The sequence below is a fragment of the Oryzias latipes genome, chromosome 8 (assembly GCF_002234675.1).
Source record: "Oryzias latipes chromosome 8, ASM223467v1".
Taxonomy (NCBI): domain Eukaryota; kingdom Metazoa; phylum Chordata; class Actinopteri; order Beloniformes; family Adrianichthyidae; genus Oryzias; species Oryzias latipes.
Genome location: NC_019866.2, coordinates 23,391,633 through 23,412,816, shown reverse-complemented (window position 1 = coordinate 23,412,816; position 21,184 = coordinate 23,391,633). Strand labels below are relative to the sequence as shown.

The window sequence follows — 21,184 nt, the reverse complement described above, 5'->3', positions numbered from 1 at the left end:
CTGAATTATGAAGAAAATATGCAAAGTAACGAGAAGAACTTAGCAGTTCAAAAAACTGTTGGACTCCATTTAAACTCGAGCCTGACACGAGTCTGCTGCATGACAAACAGTGAACAGAGGGAAACTGTGGCTCCCCCTACTGTCATTAGACAAAATAACAAACTGAATGCAAAGTGGTCATCCCTGGCACTGAGGCAGAGTACTTACAATAACTCTAATGATTTATGATGTGTTGTTATGACATGTATGTATTCAAGAAAGTTCTCAGTGTCGTAGTTACTAACTGCCTTCTTGGTTCTTTTGTTTTCAGACATGGGTTATAATAATAATAATAATAATAATGGATTGGATTTATCTGTGCTTTTCAAGACACTCAAAGCGCTTACATTGTGTCCATTATTCATTCATACTTGGTGATGGTAAGCTACGGTTGTAGCCACAGCTGCCCTGGGGCAGACTGACAGAGGCGTGGCTGCCATTTCGCGCCTACGGCCCCTCTGACCATCACCGGGAGCATTCATGCACATTCACACATGCCAGTGGAGCCACACTGGAGGCAAGGAGGGTGAAGTGTCTTGCCCAAGAACACAACGACATTTTTGGCTGGTGGGAGTGGGGATCGAACCGCCAACCCTTCGGTCATTGGACGACCACCTGAGCCACTGTCGCCCTAATGTTATGTTTTAACATGCCTGACAGGTTTCGACTGACGCGTTCCGTCTTTATCAGTCATCAGCTGGTGGTTGTGCATAAAAACAGTTTATTGCCACTAAAGCGGAGTCACCTGTCGGACTTTGACGGATGACCCTGCCCCAACAGATAGCGACATAAAGAAAAAAGTGTACAGGCAACCAACACACACAGACCAGTATTTATCATGGACGTCAGAACACCCTACCACACACAAAAGTCTTTTCTCATTTTTCCTTACCATATAAAGGTGGAGGATGTTGAGCATTAGGAAAACACGCATAGATGGCAACGCCACATACAGAAAGTAGTTTTTTTTGTTTTGTTTTGCAAAACAGCAGTTCTGCCACTTGGCTGTTAACTTTGCTGGTAGTTTGAGACGCCAGAGGAAGCTGACTCAGTAAATTCCTGAATCCAGATGTGCAGTTTTGCCAGTTGCCAGATTCCATGCAGCTCATGCAAGCAAACACAGGCGTACATAAATCTAGTCATCCACAAGTAGATGCATCCAAAATGCTGCAGAGCAGGGATCTTGTTGCTTACTGTTGTTGGTCATATGCATTGTTTGTATGAAAGTACCAAATAGAGTGAGTGTGACATCACCCATCGAAATTCTTTCCTTCCTGCTCCATTGAAATGAAGCCAATTCAGTTGTCTTTTTTTTTTCTGTTCACCTCCACAGTATTTTGATGGTAAGTTTTCATATTTTAAATGTTAAAACTTTCTTTAATCCCCTGGTGCTAACACAAAGCTACAAGCCTGGCCTCACTGCTCCTACATGTCTGTGTCTCTCAGCAGCCGACCACACAGAGATAGAACTGACATTATCGCCTCGCCTCCCCCCCTGGAAATGCAACTGGAATTGAATTATGTGACTTTATTTGAATGGTGGTGGGGAAAGCGAAAATGCAATCGCCTCTTTGCATTTTCGCTTTAATTATGACACAGAATAAGCGATGTTGAAGAAGACAATGCAGAATCATTTTTGGGGATTGATTCTTCATTTTTTGAGTCATTTGATGCAGTTACATTGTGAAAATGTAACTAAAATTGCATTTCTGTCATTCATTTTAAGTATCTTCATCCGTGCAGATATCGGTCATTGGAAGTGGCTGACTAGATTTGGTTTCCTCCAACATCCCCCAACAAACCATCAACACTTCTTCTGTTCCAAGACCTGCTGACCCCCCCAGTCTATCCCATTAAGACTATTATTACAGTCAGGTCTTCTGTGAAGGGACATGCTGGGAGAAAAACAAACATTCACTGCCTCCCAGAGGCGCAGGCCAGAGGCGCTGACCAAAGTTGCTACAGTCTACCGTCCACCCAAATACAACAAGGATTTTCTTTTTGACTTTTCGCTTCTCCTGTGCCATTTCACTTCACAGTCTCAGAACATTGCTACTCTTGGTGATTTTAATTTCCACATGGATAACTGTAATAATCCTCTTGCCAAAGACTTCTTATCCTGTTTAGATAGCCTGGGATTCATTTTCCCACTCACTGCAAAGGAGACACTCTGGACTAAGTGTGCTGCTCTGATTGCAAACCTCACACACTCCCGTTCACTGACCATAAGCTCATCACCTTTAATCTCCTGCTCACATTATCCAAACTCAACCGTCCACGCATCATATCATTCTGTAAGATTAAAGACATAAATACTGCTAGTTTTTCAGTCGATATCAACAACCTTCCCAGAGTAAATCCTGATGCCACACCTGACGACCTGGTTTTACAGTATAACAATGACTTGCAGTCACTTCTAAACACTCATGCACCCCTCAAAACAAGATTAGTTTCCTTCACCCGCTCTGCACCCTGGTTCACGCCTGCACTTCGTCAGCTCAAAGCTAAAGGCAGGCCACTGGAAAGACTTCAAAATAAAACTGGACTCACAATTCATAAGGACATGTACAACAACCACATTATCCTCTATAAAGATTCTATAGCTTCTGCTAAAACTTCTTATTACTCTGGCCTGATTCACTCAAACCGACATAGCTCTAGGACCCTTTACTCACCTCTTTCCAATATGACAAAAACCCCTTCTTCTCTTCCTAATCATCTCTCCTCACCTGACTTTTGTAATGCTTTAATGTCCTTCTTTGTTTCTAAGATCTCTACAATCCATCAACAGCTCACAAGCCAAGCTGCAGTCTCTGGAGTGGACACCTTCACTCCTCCCTCAGTTCTAACGACCTTTTCAAGATTTTCCTGTCCTTCTGTCCAAACCATTTCTAACCTCATTACAAACTCTAAACCTTCCACCTGCCAACTGGATCCCATTCCTACATCTCTTGTTAAATCCTGTCTCCTTTCTCTTCTCCCATCAATAACCAACATTATTCACTCCTCTATCATGGCTGGTACTGTTCCACGTTCTCTAAAAATCGCCTCTATTACTCCAGTTTTGAAAAAAACCTGGGGCCTCATTTATAAACGTTGCGTACGCACAAAAGAAGGCGTACGCCACTCTCTACGCAATAGTTGAGATTTATAAAAAGCAAACTTGACGGGAAAATGTGCGGTCCTCCACGCAAGCTCTGACCCAGGCGTACGCACAAAAACGGGTGAAATGAGAAACGGCGACACCGTCGGCAGATGGAAGAAACACGTGAAAGTGACAGTGTGTGCCAAATCGTGCTGGCATGTGCTGTGCTACACAATGTGGCACAGCTTAAAAACGTGCCTCTACCCCCTGGCGCTGATTGCTGTGTTGGCCCCGACCCTGAACCCCATCCCCACGCATTTGAGCCATTTGCTGCTGCTGTGCGCCAGCGTTTGGAAGTGATGCGTCGCTTGTAAAGAAAAAGAGGTGTGGAAAATATTATTTATTTAAGAATTCCCTCATCGTGCAGTTTATTTCAGTCAGGGCGATCTTGATTTCGCCCAACTCCTTGGCCACCTCTCTGATTGAACTACTGACTTCCCTCTGCATTTCAAGGAATGCATCGGTGAGGAAACGTCCACTGCTGGAGGGTTGAGAGCCGCGTGCCGTGGAGACGCTGGGGCCAGACGGCTGCTCAGCTGCAGCATCGTAACCACTGGCCCCGCTGGAACACCCAGCAACTAAAATAAAATTGTTCTATATTAATAATCTGTAATTGTGTAGCCTGCATACATGTGACTTGACTGCATTCATTTTAATTATTTCTCTTACCTGTGTCACCCTGACCCTGGCGCGTCGGCGTCCCCTCCGTCTCAGTCAGGTGACTGAGGCGGAGGAGGACGCCGATAAGGGGGACTTAATAGGGATTCCCCAATAATAGCGGTCAGTTTCTCATCAAGAGGGGTCAGCTCCGGTCCCCCCCCCCCCCCCCCCCCCCACGTGGAGGACACACTCTGCCGATGCAGCGCTAGACGTTTTTTTGCCTCGACTTTGATGTCCGATCATTTCTTTCATTTCTTTTTTATTTCGGCCACGGTCCCAGGTTGTGAGGCTGCAGCATTTACGGCGTCTGCCACCGTTTGCCGCTCACGTGCCTTTTTGGCATTAGTAATGCCCACACTGTGCCCCAAACAACACTTTTCTCCTCTTTTCCACCTAGCCAACGATAACTTCTACTTCACATTGACTGAAGTTACGTTTTTTTGATTTCCCCTCGGTGTGTGCCATGATTTAGCAAGCCATGAATATTAATTTGTGGGCGTTTCACGGACTATTTATGGGCAACTATGGGCGTGTCATGTAGCCGCAAAAGCTGCGCTGCATTTAGAATCGGTTGTGATTTATAAAGGGAAAGATGCGTAGGATGTGCGTGCGCACGGTTTTATAAATCCGAATATTTCTGTGCGTACGCACGTCCTATGTTTCATCCGTACGCCACTTCTGACGCAAATCCTACGCAAAGTTTTATAAATGAGGCCCCTGGTCTTGACCCAAACAACTTTAATGATCTTTGTCCAATCTCTAATTTATCTTTTATTTCCAAAACCCTTGAAAAGATGTTGCTCTTCAGCTCCGTGCTCATATTTCCAGTAACAACATCTACGAACACTTTCAATCTGGTTTCTGCCCACTCCATAGTACAGAAACAGCTCTTTTAAAAATCACAAACGACTTCCTCTTAGCTTCAGACTCCGGTTCACTGTCCATTCTCATTCTTCTTGATTTCACTGCTGCTTTTGACACCATTTCCCACAATATTCTTATTCACAGACTTCAAACTATTGGCATTTCTCACACCCCTCTGGTTTTCCTCATACTTATCAGACCGCAGTCAATTTATCGACATTAAACCTCATATATCCCCCATTGATGTAGTTTTTCATGTCCCCCAGCCGGGACTTGAACTGGGGGCCTTCTTGCTGTGAGGCAAGAGCGCTAAACACTGCGCCACCGTGCAAACTTTTGCATGGAGTTTGCATGTTCTCCCCGTGCATGCGTGGGTTTTCTCCGGGATCTCCGGCTTCCTCCCACCGTCTAAAAACATGCTACATAGGTTGATTGGCAACTCTAAATTGTCCCTAGGTGTGAGTGTGAGAGTGAATGGATGTGTGATTGAGGATATTCCACCCTGCGACAGACTGGCGACCAGTCCAGGGTATCCCTTGCCTACGCCCAGGTGGCTATGATAGGCTCCGGCAACCCCGTGACCCCGAAAGGGAAAAAACGGTAAAGGAGAAGATGAATAAACCTCATATGTCAAACACCTTCACTCTCTCTGCTGGTATTCCCCAGGGCTCTGTCCTAGGTCCCCTTCTCTTCATCATTTACATCCTCCCTCTTGGTTCTTTCTACCATAAACACAACATTAATTTCCATTGCTGATGTAGCCCATGTAATATTTTTTTGTGTTAATTTCACCCAAATCGCTTTTGTTGTCTTTATTTTGTTGTTTTTATGGGAATGTTTTAAGCAGAGACTTTTATTTTGGTGGTTCGCTGCTATTTCCTGTCTTTTCGCGGCATTCCCCTCAGTCTCTGTGAGGACTGCCGAGAGGAGGTAAGCAGCAGATTTTGCTCTAACCAGTTTGGGTAAAAGGGGAGTTTAGTTAAAGTTAAAAAATCAAAAAAATGTTGTTAACAAGATAAAACTTTTACTAACATCATTTCTATTTTTGTTTATCTTGTGAAATATATTGTTATGGGCAAATGCAGCACTCAGAGGTATGCTAGCCTTGACGGGACTTGAGCTAGCATGCATGGTCTCACATGTGACTGTGGGGTTTTTCTCTCCGCCTTCCTCAGGAGCGTGTGGAAGTGAGACCTGAAGCGACGTTTATGTGCTGTATTTTTGTTTTCACACAGTAAATCCCCTTAAATGGATGGCAATCCCTGTGTGAGACTCTTTATTCATTGAAGACACAACGCCGAAGATTTTAGCCGATGCGGCACGCACCCAGCAGCAAGAGCGCGCCCGGCTACACTATGCTGACGGCGCCCAGTTCTACATTTCTACTAAACCCTCCTCATCACTTCCTCCTTCCTCCCTTCTTCCACTTTTCTCCAAGTCAACAGTTCCAAAACTGAAGTCCTCCTTGTAGACACTCCATCCACTATTTCCAAATCCAATAGCTTCTCCATCTCTATCAACGACTTCTCTGTCCTTCCCTCCCCTCAGGTCAAAAGTCTGGGTGTCATCCTCGACAGCTCACTTTCTTTCCAATCTCATATTAATAACATCACCCGTTCTGCTTTCTTTCATCTCCGCAATATATCTCGTCTCCGCCCTTCTCTCACTCCTCACACAACTGCTTTACTTGTTCATAGTCTTGTCACTTCTCGAATTGATTACTGTAATTCCCTCCTGTTTGGTTGGCCCAATAAATCTCGCAAGAAACTGCAGCTTCTCCAAAATTCTGCAGCCCGCATCATCACCAGGACCCTGTTATCCCACCACATCACACCAATTCTTCAAAACTTACACTGGCTTCCCATAAAACAAAGGATTAGTTTGTAAGATTATCCTCATAACCTTCAAAGCACTCCATAACCTGGCTCCACCCTGTCAACACAACTTCATTTGTCTGTTTTTCTATCTTGTTTTTATGTCTTTTTGATGTTTATCTTTATGTTTATTCATTTTTTACTCTGCTAATTTCTTATTGATGTTTTATTCTGTTTTTCTTATTTTTAACCTTGTACAACAACCTTGGGTGACCTGTAAGGCGCTTGAAATAAAATGTATTATTATTATTATTATTATCAAATAGATATTTCTAATTGGATTTTGCTACACATTTACCAGACAACTTTTTGAAAATTAAATGTCAAATACCATTTTCTTTCATTTTAATTTAGTGACAAAATGAGCGGTGTTGAAGAAGAAAAAGTAAAAGTGGTTTAGTGAATTGCTTTTTATTTTTAATTTGAAGTCTGGCTGTGAACCTAACCTGGTCGGGAGCAGGTTTTATTCTCTAAACTCAAGGTTACCGCCGGTCCCCTCCCCTTTTTAAAGACGAAGCGGTAATTTTCGCTTTAACCTTCATTGCCCACATTTCCGTCACACAGAGACTATGGAAGTGATTATGTAGCATAAATAAAAAGAAAAGTCAAAACCAGAAATGCTTTTTCATTTTCAAAATTAAAAAGCATTTTTAGACTCAAAAATATAATGAAAAAGCAAACCACCAAAATGCTTTTTCATTTCCTTCCTCAACACAGCTTATTCTGTCACTTAATTAAAATTAAAATGAAAATGGTATTTGACATTTCATTTTCAAGACGTTCTCTGGTAAATGTGTAGCATAATTCATTCAGAAATGTCTAATTTGACATTCAAAATGAATTAATTAAAATGCTTTTTAATTTTCAAAATGAAGCTGCATTTTTTGACTCAAAATTAAAAAGAAAAAGCAATATTTCAAAATGCTTTTTCATTTTATACCTAAAACCGCTTATTCTGTGTCATAATTAAAACGAAAATGCAAAGAGGGGATTGCATTTGCATTTTAACATCCACCCCGCGCACCTTGTCACAATATTCATTTCGAAAAAGCATTAGCAGAGGGGAGGCGGGGCGATGACGTCACTGCTTTCTCCGTGTGTCCGGCTGCTGACTGACGCACACACACACACCAGGATCAGACTGTGTTAGCGGCAGAGACGAGGGTTTTGTGATGGTTGTGAACTTCTGATGAGTTTCAACAGCTTCTCAGGACTACATAGCAGCATGTCCGCCTTCTGCGGTCCTCCTCCTGACGCACCGCGGACAAGCTTTTGTTCTTCGGACCGCCAGCTGCCTTCGCACAGCGGAGCGCGAAGCTCCGATGATCGCTGAAGGCGGAAATGCTGCTGCGATCTGAGAAACCATCATATGTATTTGTGTTTCCAGTGGTGTCCAGAACAAAATAAAGACTGATACCCACATATTTACACATTTATCTGCAGTTTCGCGGTGAATTTGCTGTTTGATGACAGCTGGAGCTCCATCAACAGACAGCAGATTTCTCGATGCTAAACGTTGCTGGTTGGACCAAAAACACTCACTCAGTGCGAAGCTGCAGGAGACTATCTTGATAATGTGCTTTTATTAGTTATGCTAATATTTTACGGCCTGCTCTGCTCGATCATATGTTTTTAAATCTGTGCGGTCAGACGACGCTAAAGTTTGCTTACGATTCACAGCTTCTGATTCGGGAGGGCACTAAAGGAACATTCTGCTGCATTTTTCACATTAAGATCACCTAAAATCGGGTCCTGTTCAAAAACCGCTGGACCTGGCCTGCTCAAACCTGGATTCCTGGATCTTAATAAATCAAACAGTAAATTCACCGCGAAGCTGCAGATAAATGTGTAAATATGTGGGAATCAGTCTTTATTTTGTTCTGGACACCACTGGAAACACAAATTCATATGATGGTTTCTCAGATCGCAGCAGCATTTCCGCCTTCAGCGATCATCGGAGCTTCGCGCTCCGCTGTGCGAAGGCAGCTGGCGGTCCGAAGAACAAAAGCTTGTCCGCGGTGCGTCCGGAGGAGGACCGCAGAAGGCGGACATGCAGCTACTTAGTCCTGAGAAGCTGTGGAAACTCATCAGAAGTTCACAACCATCACAAAACCCTCCCCTCTGCCGCTAACACAGTCTGATCCTGGTGTGTGTGTGCGTCAGTCAGCAGCCGGACACACGGAGAAAGCAGTGACGTCATCGCCCCGCCTCCCCTCTGCTAATGCTTTTTCGAATTGAATATTGTGACAAGGTGCGCGGGGTGGATGTTAAAATGCAAATGCAATCCCCTCTTTGCATTTTCGTTTTAATTATGACACAGAATAAGCGGTTTTAAGTATAAAATGAAAAAGCATTTTGAAATATTGCTTTTTCTTTTTAATTTTGAGTCAAAAAATGCAGCTTCATTTTGAAAATGAAAAAGCATTTCTGGTTTTGACTTTTCTTTTTATTTATGCTACATAATCGCTTCCATAAGAGACAAGTGACAAGAAAAGCATTTCTGTTAATCCATTTTAATTGTCAAATGAGACATTTCTAAATGAATTATGCTACACATTTACCAGAGAACGTCTTGAAAATGAAATGTCAAATACCATTTTCATTTTAATTTTAATTAAGTGACAGAATAAGCTGTGTTGAGGAAGGAAATGAAAAAGCATTTTGGTGGTTTGCTTTTTCATTATATTTTTGAGTCAAAAATGCAGCTTCATTTTGAAAATGAAAAAGCATTTCTGGTTTTGACTTTTCTTTTTATTTATGCTACATAATCGCTTCCATAAGAGACAAGTGACAAGAATGGCTTGTCCTTTTTTGGAGGACCCAATAGACGAGGAGGCTGCAATAATTCATAGAGAATTACATTTACGTCGTGCGAGGATTTTGAGACCTAGACTCGATTTTTTGTCATTTCTCCATACGTTTTTGTTTGAGCGTTACCGTTTTTCGTTGCAGTCAATTACATATATACAATGAAAACAACATTAGATATGTATTGCTATGTAGATGTTTCACATGTCAAATATTGTCAACAAAGCGTACATCCATGACATGCTCAAATTTGACCTGATTGAATTATGTTTTTATACTTGATTTTTAGCTGCTGCCTTGATCTTTTAATTCCTGCAGGATTGCATCTACATGAAAAGGAAATCAGGGACATTGAATTAGATTAATGTAACAATTACTTTTTGGAAACACAATTTGCTAGCGCTGCTTACTTTCTTAATCCCATATAAACCTATACCACTTGATCAATACAAGGGTAGACAAAAGTTCACTTTTAAAAACACAATTGAATGTATTAATATTAAACTGACCAACGTTTGCAAGAGGGGAAGGTTAACAAAAAAGTCCTCTAAACATTACCGACCTTTAATGCAATTACACCAGCAATAACACTTCAAAAGTACACCTAAATATCGCCATTTTTTATTTCACACCTTACGCTATTTAAAAAGTTATTACAGCCAATATTTTATAACAATGATTTAAATGCAAACTTAGGCATTAACTTGAGCAGGTATGATTTCCCACGCTAACTGTCTCTGTTTTGCAGATGCAGCGGTGTTGCTTTTCTTCTGGAATATGTGCTCATATTCACTGTGACTCTGCAGCAGCACGTCAAGTTCAGCTGGCTAAAAATACGCAGACCTCTTTTTTTCACGGTTGCCATGGTGACTCGTGATATCTGCGCTCGATTGATAATGGCTTCTTATAGTCGCAGTGCTCACGCTTAACTCCGAATCAGTCCACTCAGAGTTGATTGATCTAACTCCGATCAGCTTCTCTGAAACAGAAAACTCAGAGTTGTTAATCTCTCGATTGACCAACTCAGAGTTCAAGTTTAACCTCAGAGTTGGTTGAACCTCCTTTCTGAAACAGGCCCCTGCACTTTTTGTGATTTTAATTAAACAATAGATCGTTTGATTATAAATGTATTGAGGTTTTTTGGAGGATTTCTACTGTTGGTGTTGCACAAAATTAGAAAAATGCTAAATATTTTTGGAGTAATCCCACTGATGAGTTATATGATTTAGTTTTGAAAGTTTTATAAGACCTAAAAATAATATTCCCAATAAGAGGTTTTTAAATAAATCAAATCCCTCTGATCCGTTTCACAAAGACACACACAGGACGTCACACACCAAGCAGAAATGAACTTATTGCCATAAATAATGACAGGAGTCCAGCTCTAAAAAAATGACAAAAGAGCAAAGATAACAAAATGATATGTTATTTTTTTTTATTAATATTTCCAGGCTTGTTTTGTTTTGCTCTGCAACATGTTCATGTTTGTATTATTTTTATGGAGTGCAAAATACTAATCGTTATGTAAAGTTTAGCTTGATGTATTCTGGATTAATATTCCTCTTTTATTCATATTTGTGTTAAAAAAAAGTTACGTTTTAAAGGTTTAAAGGTTAAGGTTTAGCGTGTCGATTAAATGTTTATCTTGTTCTGCCCCTAACCTAAAGTATGTTTTGGATTTAGACCCCCTGTGTGTTTTTAAAGATAAATAAAATAAGGGTTCAAATTTCAAAGCAATCCATTAAAGATAGGGATCTCATCTGTGAGGTGCATGTGCAAAGCTTTTTATTTGTCTTGATTCTGTGAGCGAAAAAGTCTGTTTTAGTCTGAAATCATCAAAACATTCTTTAAACATTTTATTTTGAAAGGTTGAAGTCGGAACTTAGTTGCCGGACTTCCGACATCAACCTTTCAAAATAAACAACGTGTCTGGGAGTTAGCGTTCGGCGTCAACTGTAAGCCCCCCCTATTTTAAAATAGGTAACTGTATTTCGATATCAGTGGACGCATTTAAAGGAGAAAACATAAAGAGTAGAGCGCAAATGGCTTGCATATATAAAGGATGTTGTGTACGTACGTGGAGGCTAAGCTAACCTGCAGTGAGCAGATTAGCTTAGCATAGTGAATTATTAGCATATGTTTAAATGACATCCCACAATTTTACCCGATGAATATTTAGATATATTATTTTAAATTCATTTTTTGTATGAACTGGGATACTATTATGATTTAATTCGTGTTTAATTTGGTTTACTGTGTTATTAAAACATCTCCACTAAGTAACAGGTTTTATTGTGGAGGGCTTCTGTTCATGATGAATATGTCTGTCTCCATTCCATATATTTTGCAGTCGAACTGGACCGAACATGACAGATTCGTCGCTTCTTAACACTGAGCTGGAGTTGGAGCAGCAGGAGGAACTCTATCAGCAGCTGCTGTTGCAGGTATCGTTTGTTTACCTGTATGTTTGTGCACCAGTTGTTGTTTACATTCCAGCAGAGAGAAGCTGGGGGGTATTCCAGAAAGCAGGTTATGCTCGCTCCCACGATAAGTTTGAGGCTAAGAAAGTTGATAACCTCAGCTTTCGGTTCCAGAAATGGAGGTATGTTTCAGGGTAGGTCAAGTTACCATGGCAACTCATGCTCTGAACATAACCTGGTCTGGAGCAGGTTTAGTTGAAGCTTAGTTTGTTTACAGAGAGGTGAAGCAGCATGGCGTGTCCATTTGAAGATGATTTAGTGGATGAAAAAGCTCAGATAATACTTTTTCCACCATGAGAGGGTGATAAGACCACATATGCTTGTTGGAATGATAAACTTTTTTACTTTGATCTAACGTAATTATTTGCTTCAGTTAAGATAAATCATTTTTTTTGTTAGAAATTTTTTTGTTAAAAATTACACATAGTTTTCAGACAGTTATTTTCCTTTCGTTCAAATTAATTCAATTAAGTAGGTGTAACTTTGATGCTGCTGTTAGATCGGCACCGCAAGGGATTGTAGGATACCATTCCCTTTGACTGTCTGGACGGATTCGGGTTTAAGTGTGGGTTTTTTACAAAATGTGTTTAGTTGTATAGCTGTTTTACTGTGTTTCACCGTGTTTGGCCGAGCTATTTTGTCCTACTATGCTTACATCTCTGCACCATGAGTGAGAGTAAAGGATAGGATGATGAGTTTATATAGCACCCCTACCGCTTAGTGCTGTTATGACAGTGACGGAAAATTCTTTAGTGAGTTTTTGCACTCGGTGCATTTTTTTTTCCGTTCTTTTTATTGTTGTAAAAATGAGCATATCTGCCGGCTCAAACTTAGACATATGAAAGTTCAAGAAATATAAGTAATTAAGATGGAGAAAGGATTAATGGAGTAATGTGTCATTTAGTTAGATAAATACGTAAATTTGAGTTGTATAAACAATTATTGAGTTTGAATAAATTTAACTAAATTATTTAAATTATTTTTCAGCCGTGTTACTTTTTTGATGGTCTTATAATTTTTAACCGCCGTCATTAAAATCTCAGACTCCGTCTCACTTCCGTCTCAAGTGTCGCGCTTTCTTTTTTTTCTCCACGCGTTTCCATGGTGACTCCAGAAATCGGCGATCTATTGAGAATGTCTTTATGTACCGTGCGTTAACCCAGGGTTACCAAGTCAAGCGTAATTACACCAACTCATATCCGGTCTTTTGGAACCGACATACCCAGAGTAAGCAAGTTCAGGCGGATTATAGCCAGAGTTCAGGCTCAAAGTCAGGCTAGTTTAAACATGCTTCCTGGAATACCCCCCTGATCTTAGGGTTAGGTACACATTAAGTACACTTCTGATGTTTAAATGTTACGTTTTCAATTGTTGATCACATTATGATCCCCTGTTGTCACACCAGAGGTTTGGGGTCATCTCAGGAAATCTGTTATCTTCCCCAAAATACCAAAACATTGGAATCAAATCTACAAAATTCATAGTTTAATCTACAACAATGACCTGATTTTGTCCACTTTTTGGATTTAGCAGTTTCAGATGTTTTGTTAGACTTGATTAGTTACTAGCTATTTTACAGCTTATTTAAAAGTTAATATAAAGATCTGTTGTTTGACTTTTTTAGTTTGATTTTGTTTTGATAGTTTGAATTAAATCAATTTCAAATCCAAATATTTTCCTCTGTTTAATGTTTTAGGTGGTAAACTGCAGCAAAAGCCTTTTTTGTTCATTTAGATGTGAAACTGTTTTCACAGCAGCACAACACATCAACCACTTTAAGGTTATGTCACCAGCAGATGTGCATTTTATTATGATTTTGTTTATTATCATTAAAAATGAATGTGAACAGATTCATCCTATAATAATTCCAAGCGGAGATCATATTTCTTTTTATGCTTGCTGCTTTGAAAACGGACAAAGTAAACGCACGAGTTTCTATCTCATTTCTATTTTCATTGTGATGCATATATATAACTTATTCAACTTAAATGAATTAATTCTATTGGTAACAAGTAATTGAGTTAAATTTATTCAACCTAATTTATGTATCTTTCCAACTCAATAGTTGTTTGTAACTCAAATTAACATATTTATCTAACTAAATATCATATTACTCCAATTCAATTAAATGTTTTTCCATCTTAATTTATTGTACTTCTTGAACTCTCAAATGTATAATTTTGAGCCTACAGATATTCTCATTTTTATGACAATAACATGGAAGATACAATGTAGATTTGCAGCATGAAATAATATACCATTTCTCCTACTTTAACAATACAGTACACCACTAAGCAGTGGAGCTGCTAGCTAAACTCATCCTCTCCCTCCCTCTCACTCATGGTGCAGAAAGAATTAATCGTAACAGGACAAATAACTCGGCAAAACACAGTAAAACAGCTTTTTGGTCAAAAACCCACAGTTAAATCCAAATCTGTCCAGACAGGCAAAGGGAATGGTATCCCACAATTCCTTGCGGTGTCAATATAACAGCAGCACCAAAGTTACACCCACTTAATAGAATGGTAAATGGTAAATGGCGTATACTTGTATAGCGCCTTTCTTCCTACAAGGACAAAGCGCTTTACAGTCACAGACCCATTCACTCACACATTCACACACTGATGGCGGCTCCGCTGCCAAACACAGGCGCCTGCCTACCACCAGAGGCAAGGTGGGGTTCAGTGTCTTGCCCAAGGACACTTCGACTCATGGGCTTGCAAGGCGGGAATCGAACCTGCAATCTTATGATCATGGGCCGACCGCCCTACCGCTGCACCACGGCCGTTAATTTGAATGAAAGCAAAATAACTGTCTGATAACTACGTGTTATTTTTAAGCTGACTTAACTAAAAGAAAATATTTATCTTAACTGAAGCAAATAATTAAGTTAGATCAAAGTATAAAGTTTATCTTTCCAACATCCATATGTGGTTTTATCACCCTCTCACGGTGGAAAAAGTATTATCTGAGCTTCTTCATCCACTAAATCATCTTCAAATGGACACGCCATGCTGCTTCACCTCTCTGAAAACAAACTAAGCTTCAACTAAACCTGCTCCAGACCAGGTTATGTTCAGAGCATGAGTTGCTATGGGAACTAAGCATACCCTGAAACATGCCTCCATTTCTGGAACTGAAAGCTGAGGTTATCAACTTCCTTAGCCTCAAACTTACCCTGGGAGCTAGCATAACCTGCTTTCTGGAATACCCCGCTGTTCTGCCACTGCAGCTTCAGATGCAGCTTCACATTGAGACAAACTCCGGCTGGAACTTGTTTCTGTATCATAAACACAAAAATAACAGTTCATACTGGTCTTCATATCAATGCTCAGCTCTGTAATGTTTGTAGATAAAGTCGTTAGGAAGAACAAAACAGACTGATGATATCATGACGAACACGTAAACTAAACGGATCATGTTTACTTTAGTAGTTCCTGCACAAAAAACACAGATTGGTCGAACCCAACACCGTCAGTTCCTACCAAAAAACGCATCCCAATCTGGTTGTTGGTCACATGACGCATTCAATTGGAAAAAATTGTTTTTGGAAATATGTCAATATTAAAAACCACCTCCTCCAAGCGCAAAAACGTTTTTTTCGATAAGCGTGAGAAACGTGAATTTCGAAGTTGTCGTGTTTCCGTGAGGCAAATTTATCATCGCAAATCCAATTTTCCCATTTTGATAGTCAATGGAAACGCAGCTAATGAATGGCAGTCTTACTTTATTGAACTTTAAAATGACATCCTTAAAGCTGAACCGTAACTTATAGTGCAATGTTAGTTGGTTTTCGTTATAAATGAAGTGTTTCTATTGAGTTTGGAGCAAAAGGCTTTTGAGAAACACATCTGTATTTCTAGACAGTAGCTGTGAATGAGAAAAAAAAATCTCAACCGTCCTGAGTTTGAGAAACGCTTAGAAAGATAAAGAAGCAAAGAGAAGTTAAAACATCTTCAAACCTGGTCTAAAAATGTCTAAAAACTAAATAAAACGTCTAAAAACAAGCCTGTAGGTCTTTGCAAGGATGACATTTTGAGGTCTTTGAAAGTCTTCATGGAAGCAGACCAGAGGATCTGGATGGAACCTTCTATCGAGTCAACAGGAGGAAATATTTACACACTTGTGTCTTATAAGTTTTGTGTTTGTTACTCAGTTAAAGCTTCACATTTGTTGTAGTTTAAGTTGCTTTACTTGTCTGCTATCCAGCAGCAACATGTTGTATTGATCACATTTTCTCTGAAGTTTTTCAAATCTTGGATCTAATTTTTCTTTTTTGAAAAAAAAAAACTTTGCAGACAATGGGGAAGCTGCAGACGGAAAGCTCAGACTCCAAATCCATCCGTCCTCAGCCTGGTGAGCTTTTGGCCATAATTCAATCAAATTCTATTTATGAAAAAAGTGCTTCCATGCTTTGAACTCCGAGCACTTAATCAAAAACAAAAGGTTGGGACAAAATGTTAAAGTTGCTCTCCCACTCCCTCATAAAAACGGAACAGTACACCAATCCCCAGTCACCTCATTATAAGCATATTTTTAAAATATTTCTTTTACTTTGTGTCCTCCAATCCTGCCAGGTATGTGTGTGAAGACATTTACGGAGCCAGGAAAGGAGAAAGTCTTCATCAACATCTGTCAGTCCAGCTCGGTTCCGCCCCCTCCAGAGCTGTCCAGAGAGGAGCTGGTGGATCTGTTGCAGTCCGAGGATCCGAGTGGCTACAGAGTTCCCATGAGCCTCGGAGAGCCGCACACAGAGGTGGATAACAGTACGTAGCTCAGATATTCTCAAATATCTCAAATACTCAAACATTTCCCATTTCAGCTTCACACAGCTGGCATTTTTTAATGCTGTTCTAACTCAGTATGATCTCAGGAGATCTGAGGCAACCAAAGTGTTAGAAAACAAAGGTTCTTCTGTGTAGCACCACAGTCCAGCAGTAGCAGCCTGTGGTGCTACACAGGCTGCTACTGCTGGACTGTGTGCTTGGATGCTTTCAGGCCTGTGATGTCTGAGGAAATGGCCTGAGTCCCCACACAGGAACAATGCGTGGGTGGGGTGGTGTCTGTCTTTGATGACTTCAGTCACTCTCCTCCTGCTGCGCTGTTTATAGATGGTCTCGATTCCAGGCAGCAAATTAGGACCGTTTACTGTAAGTTCACTGCTGAAATAACGTGTGTGCATTTGAAGAGTTCAATGTATACAAATCTTATGTCTGCAGCGCCAGAGGCCAAAGTTTTACTCACTTACAGTTTTTTTTCATGGTCTCAGTTTTTAAATCTGTTTCTTCAGTCATTTCTGTTTTAATCCAACATTTTGGTTTCAGGCTCTCAGAGTTGCACAGCCTATGATGTTGTCATCAACCAGGATTTCTTCCAGAAGTGCCAGGTGTGTGTGCACACGCGTGTGCATGGATGAGTGGCTGTGGGATTGTGTGATTGTGTGTTTGTGGTGCAGATATGTGTTGTTTAAAGCGGATGGATTTGAATGTCATCTATAACCTTTTTTTTCTGCCCCGTTTTGCACAAATTCCGATTCAGATGAAAGTGATGGTGGTTTTTCTTCATCGTGAAGTTGGTTCTTCTGTGTTTCAGGAAGACGCTTTATTCCAGCAGTTTGTCATCTTGGTGTCTGCAGAGGGTTTGGAGAATAAATATAAGCTGGAGCTGAGCAGAGGTAAATCGGTGTGGGTTTCGGTGTTCATGCTGAAGCTCATCCTTTACACGGCATTTGTTCTTCTGCAGACTGGAAAGTGCTGAAGAACAGAAAGTTCCTGGGTTCTGTGAGCGAGCAGAACATTCGCACAAAGAGCAGGCCGACAATTCAGGTTCTGCAGCCTCAGTACGTGTTCACAACAGGAAGGAACCAAACAAATGTTGACGTGGAGACTTGTTTTCTAAATCCTGTCATTTTTCTGTAGGGAGAGCTCTACTGCCCGCTGTAAAAGGTGAGAACGTACCGGTTGAAACCTCTACAATGCAACAGGATGTACCACGTCTGTTTTTCAAAATAGTTTGATGACATCTGGCATCAAAGTTCCAGATTGAGGAAGTTTCCTGAGAGATTTTCAAGCAGAGTGGGTGGTCGTCTGACATGATCTGTGGGTCATTAACTGTTGCCTTTGAAGCAAACAGTAATCTGTCTGATACTGTGCTGTCTGAAAGCTTTGTCCCCAACATACAGAGATTCCTTCAGTTCCTCTGTAGTCTTCTGATGTGTCCACAATGGGATTTAGACGCTCTTTTACAGATTTGAGATCCTAAAAGACTCTTTTATTCATTTTTACGTGTCACAGAAGAAAGCTTTTATAAACAGCATTTTTTCATCTCCTCCTGGTTTGAATCAAGAAAACTCAGAAACTCAGTAAATTATTTTAAATGTCCTCCTTCACGAGAAAAATGCTACAAGAACATGATCAAATGTTTTTGGTGCTTCATATGTTTGAAGTCTCTGTGTTTTATTGTTCACCAAAGATAAACTCGTGTGATTTCAGACCAAAGTTCAGGCTACTGGTGGAGCCCCCTACTGGACACCCTGAGAACCTCGTAGCAGAGATACATCTCCCTGGAGTGGTAAGACCTCTCAGTCCACAATCTGTCCTTAGCATGGATTCTGAATCCTCCCTCATTTTCACAGACTGCTGTGATCCGTTTTATTTGTGAAGGAATTTGTTTTGTACATGTCATTTACAGTCTTTGAGAGACACGGACACTTGCTGACATCAGTTTGGTACAACATGAAGTCAGACAACAACTAATACAATTTGCATTTGGAGAAAATGTTTCCAAACTTTGAAGTTAATCTAACAGCTAAAATAAAATGTTTCATTTAGAATTTTTGTTCAGTGTAGAAGGAAATGCTTCTCAGTTTGTTCTGTCAGCGAAGGTTATTTATAGTTTGTTTTAAACACAAAAATCCTGTTTTACATTAAAGAGAAATACATAAAAAATTAGATAGAGATAGGAGGAGAAGCTCGTTCACCCGCGGAGAGCTCGGAGTAGAACCGCTTCTCCTCCACATCCAGAGGAGCCAGCTGAGGTGGCTGGGGCATCTGGTCCAGATGCCTCCTGGACGCCTCCCTGGGGAGGTGTTCCGGGTATGTCCCACTGGGCGGGGGCCCCTGAAGAGACTACATATCTCGAGTTGCCTGGGAAAACCTCTGGGCCTCCCCGGAGGAGCTGGAGGAAGTGACCGGGGTGAGGGAAGTCATCTTTCCTTTGACCGGGACCTGGAGGAAGATGGATGGACAACAAATATGACTCATGAATTGTTTAAACGGACACAAAAAAGTATTTGATCATTGATCCAGAACAGTTCTAGGGAAGCTTGCTTCACCCAAAGGTGGTGCTGTTGTTTGGGAAGTTGTCCCCTGGCAGCATGTGGTCAGATGAGGTGGTCACCAGGTCTGAGCCGCTCTCCCCTCTGCAGCCGTCGTCTCGCTCGCTGCTTCTGGATGTTGGCGAGGATCGACTGGTGCTCACCGCTCGGCCCTCCCTCTTCCACCTCGACGTCTTCCACCCCTTTCTTGTTGATCAGGACAACACAGCGGCACAGTTCAACAACCAGACCCAGGTAAACGAAGCCAACAGTCTGCCGATGTCAAAGCAACTAAATCAATGACTCGCATAATAATCCCGTTTCCGGTCCTTCTGCACTTTGTTTTTCCTTTTCTCTGCCCAGATCCTCACAGTGACAATGCCTGTGGTGTCTTCATGAAGTATCAACTATTTTTATATTTAAGAAACTGTTGTTTAAATACACGTTTAGAAAAATTATGTGTCTGCATTTTCAGAAGTTGTTCCTTTATCCCAGTTTACTTCAATACTTTCCTTAGAACAACAAAGAAATGAACTTTTTTTTTTTCTGAAACCAGGGAGTTTAATTTAAACTGACTGCAGTACTTCAAATATTTAACAAAATCATAAACATAGAGAATAAAAATCTGGGAGATTTTTGAAGTGAACAAACTCTAACATCCTTTTGTTCTTTCTGTTGCTCTGGTTTGTTCAGTTGTTTTCACAAAATCTCAAGAGATGAAGACGTTTGTCTGAATTAAAGTCCTGTCAGACTGCAGAGACGAGTTGAAGGCAGGAAAACCACAACTGCCACCCAAAATATAGATAAACAATATTATTGCAACATAAATAACAAGAATTATTAAAGAAAAGGTATATTTTGTTGAAATAATAACAATAGTCAATATAATAAAAACATTTAAATGTTTAAAAACTCAGTAAAGTAAGTCAAAGAAAAGGAAAAATAAGCATTAATGAAATGGCACATTTAAAAACAGGGGACTTTAGCTTCTTTTGAAAAATGTCCAAAGTTTTGAGATTGATATAACTATTGGAAATAGGAAAAGTTTCTGCTTAGTTTTTTAGAATAGCAATTAGCATAAACTCAAGATTGTTATGAAGAGTGATCAGATGAAATGCATTGTCCTTCTGTGCCATTAAAATGAACTTAATCCCAAAAAAAACTATACACTGAATTTCATTGCTCTCATTAAAGGAGCTGCTGAGATCATTTCAGTCATCGTCTTGTTAACTCAGGTGAGAGTGTAGACGAGGACAAGCTGCAGATCGAAATGTCAGGCTGATGGGGTTAGAATGGCAGAAATGACATGTTAAAAGGAGGATGATGCTTGAAATCATTGTTTTTCCATTGGTAACCATGGTGACCTGCAAAGAAACACATCATTGCGTTGCATAAGAATGGCTTCACAGGCGAGTTCAAGGAAAGAGATTCAGTTCTTGCTAAGGTACTTCAGGGACGTCCAAGAAAGTCCAGCAAGCGCCTGGATGGTCTACTAAAGAGGATTCAGCTGCGAGATCAGAGGTCCAGAGATCCACCAGTGCAGAGCTGCTCAGGAACGGCAGCAGGCAGGTGTGAGCGCATCTGCATCACAGTGAGACTTTTGGAAGACGGCCCGGTGTCTGGAAGGGCAGCAAAGAAGCCACTTCTCTCCAAAAAAACATCAGAGACAGATTGATCTTCTGCCAAAAATCTGGCGAATGGACTGCTGAGGTCTGGGGCAAAGTCAGATTCTCCCATGAAGCCTCTGTCCGATTGTTGGGGGCATCTGGAAAAAGGCTTGTCCGCAGAAGAAAAGGTGAACACTACCATCCATCCTGTGTCACACCAACAGTAAATCATCCTGAGACCCTTCATGGGTCGGGTTGCTTCCCATCCAAGGGAGTGGGCTCACTCAAAATTTAGCCCCAAAACACAGCCATGATGGTACCAGAACACCCTCCAACAGCAACTTTAATGCATTTTCCAGCATCATGGAGCACCGAGCCATAAGGCTTAAGTG

At 40.7% G+C, this 21,184-nt stretch overlaps 1 protein-coding gene across 4 annotated transcripts; it reads left to right on the top strand.

Moving 5' to 3' along the window:
* Positions 1–5,613: 5,613 nt before the first annotated feature.
* pih1d1 (PIH1 domain containing 1) lies at positions 5,614–19,643 on the top strand. 4 transcript variants are annotated; one of them, XM_023957788.1, is made up of 11 exons: positions 5,614–5,638; positions 11,741–11,834; positions 16,169–16,226; positions 16,448–16,636; positions 17,195–17,256; positions 17,463–17,544; positions 17,613–17,709; positions 17,789–17,815; positions 18,362–18,440; positions 19,297–19,440; positions 19,549–19,643. In XM_023957788.1, the coding sequence occupies exons 2-11, from the start codon at positions 11,757–11,759 to the stop codon at positions 19,582–19,584; spliced, it is 852 nt and encodes a 283-aa protein (XP_023813556.1). In that variant the 5' UTR covers positions 5,614–5,638; positions 11,741–11,756; the 3' UTR covers positions 19,585–19,643. The 4 variants fall into 4 exon arrangements, with proteins under 4 accessions (XP_023813556.1, XP_004071912.1, XP_011476938.1 ...); XM_004071864.4 differs by lacking the exon at positions 5,614–5,638 and adding an exon at positions 11,260–11,345; XM_011478636.3 differs by lacking the exon at positions 5,614–5,638 and adding an exon at positions 11,261–11,370.
* Positions 19,644–21,184: the final 1,541 nt, after the last annotated feature.

Excerpts from the sequence above, each read along its gene's own strand:
- pih1d1 (XM_023957788.1), top strand. The coding sequence starts at position 11,757 with ATGACAGATTCGTCGCTTCTTAACACTGAGCTGGAGTTGGAGCAGCAG. Across the intron at positions 11,835-16,168 it reads ATCAGCAGCTGCTGTTGCAG|ACAATGGGGAAGCTGCAGAC; the intron begins GTATCGTTTGTT and ends AAAACTTTGCAG. Across the intron at positions 18,441-19,296 it reads AGATACATCTCCCTGGAGTG|CCGTCGTCTCGCTCGCTGCT; the intron begins GTAAGACCTCTC and ends TCCCCTCTGCAG.